The 10,139-nt window shown below is 34.7% G+C and overlaps 1 protein-coding gene across 6 annotated transcripts in view; it reads left to right on the forward strand.

The window, feature by feature from the left end:
* LOC109833773 overlaps nt 2,694-10,139 on the forward strand; it is a 14,931-nt gene continuing 7,485 nt past the window's right edge. For 3 of the 6 annotated variants that reach the window (XR_002245346.1, XR_002245345.1, XR_002245347.1), the window contains exons 1-5: nt 2,694-3,342; nt 3,939-4,196; nt 5,290-5,532; nt 5,787-5,936; nt 6,123-7,570. Coding sequence is in view for 2 of the 6 variants with exons in the window: in XM_020401579.1 (XP_020257168.1) it covers nt 2,899-3,342; nt 3,939-4,196; nt 5,290-5,532; nt 5,787-5,936; nt 6,123-7,570 (2,543 nt within the window). In the remaining 4 variants the exon portion in view is untranslated. The remainder of the gene's footprint in view (nt 3,343-3,938; nt 4,197-5,289; nt 5,533-5,786; nt 5,937-6,122; nt 7,571-10,139) is intronic. The other 3 variants (XR_002245344.1, XM_020401579.1, XM_020401580.1) reach the window with 2 other exon arrangements.

The raw sequence follows: 10,139 nt of genomic DNA on the forward strand, positions 1-10,139 counted from the left end.
CAAACAAAGAGATCTAAAACATCAAAAAAAAAAACCCATGAGAATTTCAAAAATTACAAACAACCCCTTACACAATTACAAATTATAAATTGCAAATTTCTATTTATAAATTCTAAAAATTACTTACAGGCAACTAAAAATCTAACATTTATAGAAAGTACCTTAAAAATACAAAAATCACAAAAATGCACTATAAATCTAAAATTTTAAAATAACCAAATAATATAAAATTACAGGCACAACCTTAAAATCAAATAAATACTAACAACGTTGTGATAGAAAATTCTAAAAAATAAAAAAAGCTTGAAAAAATATTAAAATTTTAATAGCCCCCTAGTCAACCTGACATTATAGGTAGTACACTGAAAATAAAAAACTACAAATAGCCCCTAAAACATAATAATGAGTAAAACTTGTTGAAAAATTCTTAAAATTACAAAAAACGCCTTAAATAGCAGAAACTTTTAATAGTCCAAGAAGCAATCGATAATAAAATAGGACACTCTAAAAGTTTAAATTTACAAACAAGCCTAAAAAAATTTCTAGTTTATGAAAACACCTGAATAAATTAAAAAATTACAGAAAACATCTAAATTAGAAATTTTTTACAAAGTCCCCTAAATATTATGTAATTAAAAACAATATCCTAAAATTAAAAGAATTAAAAATATTCCTCAGAAAATTTGAAATTACAAAACACCACAAAAATCCTAAAATTTAAAAAATACCCTAAAAATCTAAAATATTTTGATCAACCCTCTGATAAATCTGAAACAACAAAAAAGCCACTAAAAATTCAAAAATTACAAATTACATAAAAAAGCATTAAAAATTAAAAAAATACCTTGAATAATCCAAAAATTATAAAACACACACTGAAATATGAAATCTTTGATTATCCCTTGACAATTTGAAATTACAAAGGCTATCGCAAAGTTTAAAAATTATGAAAAACCCCTATGAAAAAAAATTAATTATTAGAAAAAAACTAAAAAAAAAACTGAAAAAGTCAGAAATTATGAACAACTCTTCAAAAATGAAAAATTATAAACAAGCTCTTTGATAGATAAAAATCTACAGATAATCCCCTTAAAATCCAAAAATATTAAAACATTAAGTTTTGAGTTGTAAATTCTAAAATTGAAATTTTAACATTCCCAAACAGTAGTATTAGAATGAATTTTGAATTTATTAAATTCTAGAATTGAATTTTAAAAGTTGAAATCAATTTCTTAAATCCAAACACATCATTAATGTTGGACATTTGAAGAATTTTGAACAAGACTCCTCTGAACTTCACTATCCCTTTGTGCAAATGGTGACAAATGTTGCAAGTTTGCCAAAGGTCTTTCTGGGTGGTTATATGTTCACTTGACATGTGAGGAATTATGAGTAAAACTTCTCTAAACTTCATTATCTTTGCAGCAAATGGTGACAAGTACTACAATATTCCAAGGGGTGGCATTTTTGGGTGGGTTATATGTTCACATAATGCCTTTGAGATCATAGCTTTTTCTAGAATTGCTCTCATTGCGTAAACTGTGTATGTATTTTCTTTCGCCTTTAGCGATATTGTGTATTTGACTAACAAGAGTTTTGCTATAAGGAAATAGTATTTCTCAAAATATAAAAAGAGAAGTCAGAGATTTGATACCTTATTTTTTAAGGGAGAATGTCAGTTTTCCTGAATAATGTTATTGTATTTACTATAAAAATTATGATGTACACGTTTGGTGGGAACTCCATTTTTGTAAATATTTTACTCATATTGAAAATCATATTAGTTTTTTGTATTAGTAATTAGTAACGTTTTTGATATAGTTTTTATTGTTCGAAATTAATGTTTTATATATTGTAATTAACCAATCTCCTTTGTATATATTGTAATTAACCAATCTCCTTTGTTGGTCTTATGTGAATTTTGTTGAGTATGGATTTAATATGAACTTTCCATCACGTCATGCATTTGCTATATGACATAACATGTTCAAACTTTTACAAGTCGGAATCTTTAATATGTTTGTTAGATCAAAGTTCTAACATTTGGAATGACATAACTACGTTCAATTCAATAGCGAGCTTGATACCAATCGACAAACTATTATTATCATTAAGTAGAGATTTGAAAAATTTATTCTTATTTAGTGCAATATATCATATGGTAATCATGAATTGTTTTACGAATGACTTAGTAAAAATAGAGACCCAAAAGAAATACTCAAATTATTTGACCACGTGCAAAACACGTCATCCCACCTAGTGCCCTAAAATTTATGAGTGAAACTATTCAGCTTCGAATTTATTAAAAAAAAAAGATGAATAAGATAATAAGACTTATAGTCCAATAATATAAAAAAAAGACTGTGTGCCCATAATTTGATTTCACATACGTTACTCAAATGAAAAATTCTTTAAAGACCCAAAATATGAGACCAATAGGGGGGACAAGTGAGGTATCCCCCTCCTATTGGATAATGAGTTGGCCATCATTAATGATAGTTAACTCATTATCCAATAGGAGGGGGACACCTCACTTGTCCCTCCTATTGGTCCTATATTTTGGGTCCCTGTAGCAAAGCTCTACTCAAATATCCTCTGGCAATAATGTACTTCAAGCCAAAACAAAACCCATCTGATCCCACTCTTCTTAGCTGGCCCAATACAAAACGAGGCCGGGCAGACTAACAAACCCAAAGCCTATCTGTCCTCCTCCAAAACACCCAAATCCCATGTCCCGCAGGAACACCGTACACCCAAATCCTCCTCCAACAGCAATTCTCCGGACGACCCGAAATCCGAACATCCGTTACCTCGTACCCAATTTCGATCCCCCATGGCGGTTCCCCAAAAATAAATAAAAAACCGTCCATTTCCTCCCCAGTTTCTCAAAATTCCGCCATGTCTTCGATCGTTACCGGCGATCGGTACCTCGAATACCTAGTCAAATACGTCGATCGCCACGCCGGCCCTCTCCTCGACGGAACCCTAACCCTAAAACTCAACCCCGTCGGCCTCCACTACGTCCATTCTCGCATCGAGGCGCTGCAGGAGCTCGAGGGTTTGCTCGCCGGAGCTCCGGTCGATTACCTTCGAGCTTACGTCTCTGATCTTGGGGATCATCGAGCGTTGGAGCAGCTTAGGAGGATCTTGGGGCTGTTGACGTCGCTGAAGGTGATCTCGGTTCTGCCGCCGCCGGCGAGAGATCCGACGCCGGTGTCTCTGTTGGCGTTTGGGAGATTGAAGGTTTTGGAGTTGAGGGGGTGTGATTTGTCGACGTCCGCTGCGAGGGGTTTGCTTGAGTTGAGAGGTTGCTTGGAGAAGCTCATTTGTCATAATTCCACTGTAAGAGATCGATTTTCTTGTTTTTCTTAGTATGCATTAGTTTTTATTGATCTTTCATTTTATCGAAGAGGTGGAATTGCCTCCACTCTAATGGATCTGCTAGGTCTTTATGCTTGCTGTTATGAAAGTCTAGAAAGATTTTGTTAAGTTGTATATTTTATCTCTATAACTATAGCACACTGTAAAGTTGCTAATTTTTGATATTTTGTTATAAGTATCTATGTTCTGATTATATGCTCCATAAATTGAGATGAACAAAGAACGTCTTAATTCGTTTTCTTTTTGGAGTTTGGAATTGAAAGGTCTATATTGTGATACCTTGTATATTTGCTGAATATTCAAATTTTAGCTACTTGTTAGGTTCACAATGAAGTACAAATTAACTATGGTTCTAGATGTGTCCAAATGCTATAATTTCGACGCTCAAACTCAGTATTCATTGGCTAGGGTTTATTTTGCCTTTCTGGCATTCTGATTGATACTTGTAAATTCCGTCTTTCCATCTACTAGCTATCTGTAGAGTTTGATGAATCTACCCAGTAACTTCTATTATCAATAAGGTTCCCTAATCACTACATTTTGGTGCTCAATCTCAGGATGCACTCAGGCATGTATTTGCCAGCAGAATTGTTGATATAAAGGACTCTCCAGTGTGGAATAGGTTATCATTTGTTTCATGTGCATGCAATGGTTTGGTTCTAATGGATGAATCCTTGCAATTGCTTCCTTCTGTTGAAACTCTAGATCTGAGTCGTAACCAATTTGCTAAAGTGAGCAATCTTCGGAAATGTACAAAACTGCAGCACTTGGATCTTGGATTCAATCACTTGCGCTCAATAGCATCATTGGGTGAGGTAAGATAGTGGTTCTGTTCTCTCTTAGTTAATTTTAATTGTATTACTGTTCACATGTTATTCTATGTCTGCACATATTTCTGTTTGAATATAAGAAGCTTCTGGTGTCTCTCATGACATAATGGAAAAGTGATACTCAATATTGTTATATGCTTCTTTCTTAAATGACAAGTTGCTTTTCTTTTTAATCTAGCACAATGCAGCTTAAAGTTGATTTACCTTGACAAATGCAAAAAGGAAAACCACAACCACTCAACAGACCATGGAACCAAAAAACAAAAAGGAAAAGAAAGAAACAGTTGTACCAATCGAGAATTAATTAGATCATGTGGCTCCCTGCCCCTGTCATGATGTTGACTCCTTAACAATTACTATCACCATCGATAGGCAAGATATGACAGGTTTAGAGGGAGAAGTGAGAGACTGAGAGATGTTAGGGCAATGAATGAGAACCGAGAATTTTGGCATAGACTTAGGATCCAGGACTTTATACACAAATTTCAGGTTTTGGGTTTTTGTCCAAAAGAAGTATTTATTGCTTAATTGAGCCTATGCAAGTGCATAGCCCGCATAGGCCTGATTAGGAAGCAGGGCTGTGTTTTGAGGGTGCTTTGCCCCAAAGATGAGAAGCCCCAGGCCACTTGCAATCACAAGCAGACTCTTAGAACCCGTTTTTCCTCAAGACTGTACCGTGTAGACATTTACAGAAATTGCAAATATGAAAAATGAAAGCGAGATCTTAACAAACACGTACTTGGGCAAGACAGCAAATTCATTGAGCGTTTTCACTTTGATCTTTATACAAATGAAGTGTGCTTACTGTCCAGTTTTTGATTTTGGTCTTTCTAGCAGCTCACGGTAATAGCATTACGCAGGCACCATAACTGTGTTTTTATTTTGACTTCCTGAATGAAGAACGTTTGGGTATATGTTATTGGAAAATGATATGTAAATGTTGAAAAAAATATTCTTTTAAGAGTTATCAATGATTCCCAACTATAAGATACATAATTATAACTATGAATAATCTTGCTTGTTCCTACATTACCTTTAGCTATTTAATAGTATGCTTATGGGTCTGTTGCACTTGCAGGTTTCATGTCGGATAGTCAAACTTGTTTTGAAGAACAATGCCTTGACAACATTACGGGGGATTGAAAATTTAAAATCACTTGAAGGGCTTGACCTTTCTTATAATATTATTTCCAGTATCGCAGAGTTAGAGATTCTCTCAAGCCTTCCATGTCTCCAGAATTTATGGTTGGAAGGAAATCCTCTTTGTTGTGCACGGTGGTACCGCTCCCATGTTTTCAGCTTCTTCTTACATCCCGAGAAAGTATGCTATAACAGTTGGGATATTAATTTAATTCTGCTAGCTTGTCTTCTAGAAGCTAGATTATTTGATAATGCATAATGTCATTGGACTGTTGTGTTTACCTTTTCTTTACAAATAGAGTTAACAGTAGAAGTGTGGATCATATGGTTGATTTGATATTCTAGAATGTAATTACTTCTGCTTTATTGAAGTGGATATCATAGGGTTAACTTGATCTCGAGAATGTGATTATTTCTGCTTTATTGCATTTTCAGTTGATTTTGGATGAGCATGGTATCAGCACAAGAGAGTATTGGGAGAGGCATATCATTTTAGCTAGTAGACAGAAACTACCTGCAGGATATGGGTTTTATTTTCCGGCCAAAGATGAAGCTGAGGATGAGGGCTGTTTGAATACAAAAAGGGTAGGTAATTTTTAGATGAATTCATACTGTACATAGTGTTTGTCTTGCACTTGCTATTTGTTGTGTTAGATTTCAAATTGGTGGTACATTTCTGCCATTTCTTAGGAACTGGTGATGACACATCAGTCATAAATCATAATATCTTAAATTCAGTCAGGCTTCTAAAAAGGATGCTCTTGATTGCAGAAAAACTATTATCGTCTTGCCAATATCGAAGACGAGGATCAGGGCAGATATCTTTGTTCAGAAGTTGCAGAACAAGAGTCAGTCTCATGCGATAGTGACAACCAGATGAAAGATGAGAATGCTATTTCTGATGGTGAATCAGAAATAGCCAGTTTAATGAATAAGGTGGAATACATGAAGAAAGAGCAATCTGTTCTTTGGTTGCGAGAGTTTAAGGAATGGATGGATCAGTCACCTGATTGTGCAGTTGGCAGAAACCAATTCACTAGTCTTAACGTGGACCCTTGCAGGGGAAAATCTATAAATCAAAGCCTAGTTGAGAAGCTTCCTGGTGAAATATCAGTGCATGTACCGGTCTGCCAACAATTTTCAGAAGGTTATAGTAGCTCAAATATCTTGCAACAATCTGCTTATCATGGCAATGGACATCTTGTTTCTAATGGCAAAGATAGTCTGGAACATCTAGTGGTTAATGGTAATGATGTTGCAGAAACTTCTTTGGGAACTGGAGAAGTAAGTATAGAACAGGATCAGGTGGAGGTTCTTTCTCGGAAACCACATAATCTTTCTCATCTGGAGGTTAAGGCTTCCCTTCATTCAAGTGCTTTGGCAGATGAAAGAGGAGACCAAGTTTCAGCACCATTGACTGGAATTGATGAGATCATGGGTTCACGCCCATCTTCAGCATACCCTGTTTCACCTCCACACTATCAGGAGGACATTCTACAGCGACGCCTTTATTTGGAGGAAGAATTTCTGCAATTATCAGCTGAATCACAATCTCTGGCATCATCAGACAGTGATACTAGTTGTAATGAAGATGATTCCTGCCAATCCAGTGTGTCATTTGCTGAAGTTGATCATCCTCTTCCTCAAGAATCCACGGATCTGAATATAACTGACATGTCAACTGGAGTGCCCCCAGAGTGTAATAATGGTGAAGGAAGATATGAAAAAGGATGTGTATTGCCAAACCATGATAATCAGTTTTCTAGAGACGGGTATTCTGAGGATTCAAGTGGTTGCTTACCTGATGTTAATTCTGGTCAATATGACCATGGGCTGGAGAAACCGAAAGATGAACATAAGCATAAGAGAAGAATTGTCTCTCTAACAGGAAATTCCAGGCTATGTGATGGTGAACCTGAAGTCCAAAGAGGTAATGGACTTTTAGAAGTTAGGGAAGGTGAGATGAGAGACAAAGAAGAGCGACCAAGTTGCAATGAGAATTACATCAATGAATCACGAGAAGGAACTAATACAGTTCTTTTACATAGCAATGAAATAAGTGGTTCATCTTCCAAGACCATATCTTTTGATCCCAAACAGGATCAATTCATAAAAAACTATTTTCACTTTGAGCTTACTGATTCTGGTGTTTCTGAAACTTGTCAACAAGTCGTTCGCTGTGGATGTATTTATCAACTTGAATCGGCCTTCCATGAAAGGTGACATATGTTGCTTCCTTCTTGAAAGCTTTGTTGATTTAAGGCATTATATTTTTTAATTCTCCTAAGTTTTGTTACAACAATGATCATACATGTGCCAAAGCCTCTGAATGTGCATCATGATGTATGGATTTGTGTTCTTTTATGTCTCTCAGTCAAGCGGATAAAACTATGGGAGAGACTTATTGGTTATCCAGCTTTGGCCTATGCTACTAGCTTCGCCTAGACATCTACATATTTTTATCAGAAGCCAGAACAAAGCACTACGATCTCATCAGTTTGTATTAGCTTTCATTTTGAAGTTAATTTGTAGCTTAGAGATGTATCAAGTTGCCTTTTACCAACTAGCAACAGTGAATATGAACCTGACTGATATCAGTCTTTAACTCCAAAACTATTGGGCTGAATTGCCATGGATCCTACCAGAAAAGTAGCCCTAAGCCCTAAGTATGAGGAATGCCCTTTTTGGATATTCATCATTCAGAACTTTTCTGCCAAGCTTCTTGCTTTGCTTCATTTGCATAAATAGGTATGATGATGCACCCACCATTTGCTAGGTATTTGTGAGAGGACTTCTGTTAAATGGGTTGATTACCCAACCTTAACCTTTTAACAGCCTTATTTTTGGTACGTCAATTTGAATTATTCAAGCAGCATTGGAAAATAAATAAGAGGAAAATAGGCTAAGTATAGACATAAGTTACAGTAAACTAATTTACTTTTGAAACATCATCTGATCTATAGACACATGTGCACACAACCATATGATGCAAAGTTATAGATATTATTAAAAAAGAAAAAAAAGGAAAAAAAAACTGAGAGTTATATTGATTCAATAGGATAACGAGACATGAAATAGGAAATAAACACAACTGAAAAAGAAGAGTAGAGAGCAACTCCTAGGGGTCAATATAAAATTAAATTAAAAAAGTAATAAGAATCAACCAAAATTTGATGATTGTTGGAAACCAATTTGAATCCATAGCCCAAAAGCTGGCAGACATAGGACATGATACGTATATGATGCCTGGTTTTGCTTTCTTAAATTCAATAAAAAGAAGCAGGGCAAATCCTTGAAACCGAGGAAAAAGAAAATGACGAGGGGTATATATATATATATATATATATATAATATATATATACTATCATATATATTATAATATATATATATCATATATATGAGAAATATGAAGACCTTGGCTACCAAAAGTTTCTTCCATTGACTTGGTAGTGAGGTGGCCAAATCCGCCCTACATCATGCATCGAGAGAGAGCTCCTCAATCACTATTCACCTATTTAAAAAAAAGAGGCTCATCTCGCGAGGCATGATGTAGGGGTAAGATTTGGTCACCTCACTGCGAAGTTCAATGAAAGAACTTGGTACCAAGGTTCTGCTATATTCTCTCTCTCTCTCTCTCTCTCTCATATATATATATATAATATATTAGTCATTAAATTTTCTTTAAACATCTATTCTCCCTTGAACCATGCTTCAAAAGAGAAGCGCTGCATGGGCCACAAAGCACACCTTTGCTTTGCTTCAATTAATGAGGTGTCTAGGAGGATTCACTTCTCTTTTGCACTTAAGGCGATTACCTTCAAAATGTATCGAGGCATGATTAAGAGTGCTTGCGATAAAGCTTTTTAAGCACCTCCGATCTTTTCAAAGCATACAAATGTTTCATCTGACACTATATATATATATATATATATATATTAAGTCTCCTCATATTTGTATGGATCCCTAGGTATCATCCATAGATAGAAAAGTTTGGTGAATGGTCCACTTAATTGACATAAGATATATATAATATATATATATATATATATATATATATATATATATATATTATATATATATATATATATATATATATGAGATTATGGTATCCTTGTCATAGAGGGATTTCCTCCTCTTGACGCTTCTAAATCACATGATTGAGCGACATTGTGGATGATCCGCTCCGTTGAAACTTGATCTACATATTCTAAACCCCAACATACAAGTTTGGGTGTAATCCGTCGTCGTTTGACCCTCATCGAGCCATGTTAAAAGTTTATTCATTCAACCACCGTTATAAAATTGATAAACGAGTGGATGAAGGGTCAAACGACGACGGTGTTCACCCAAAACTTGGTGTGTTGGGGTTTTAGAATATGTAGATCAATTCAACGGAGCGGATCATCCACAATGTCAGGCTAAATCATGTGATTTTAGAGCGTCATAGGAGGAAATCCCTCCTTATGACAAGGATACCCATTAATATCCTCTCTCTCTCTCTCTCTCTCTATATATATAATATATATATATATATATAATATATATAAATAATATATATTATATATATATACAACATATACATATCATATGTATATGTATGTATGTATGTATATGTATTATATACATACATACTTATACATATTACATACACACACACACATATGTACATATATGTATAAGTATGTATAAGTATGCATGTCTGTATACATACATATACATATGTATACATACATACATACATATACATAATACGTATACATATGTATACAATGTGTGTGTGTGGTTGTA

Source organism: Asparagus officinalis, chromosome 3 (assembly GCF_001876935.1).
Source record: "Asparagus officinalis chromosome 3, Aspof.V1, whole genome shotgun sequence".
NCBI lineage: Eukaryota > Viridiplantae > Streptophyta > Magnoliopsida > Asparagales > Asparagaceae > Asparagus > Asparagus officinalis.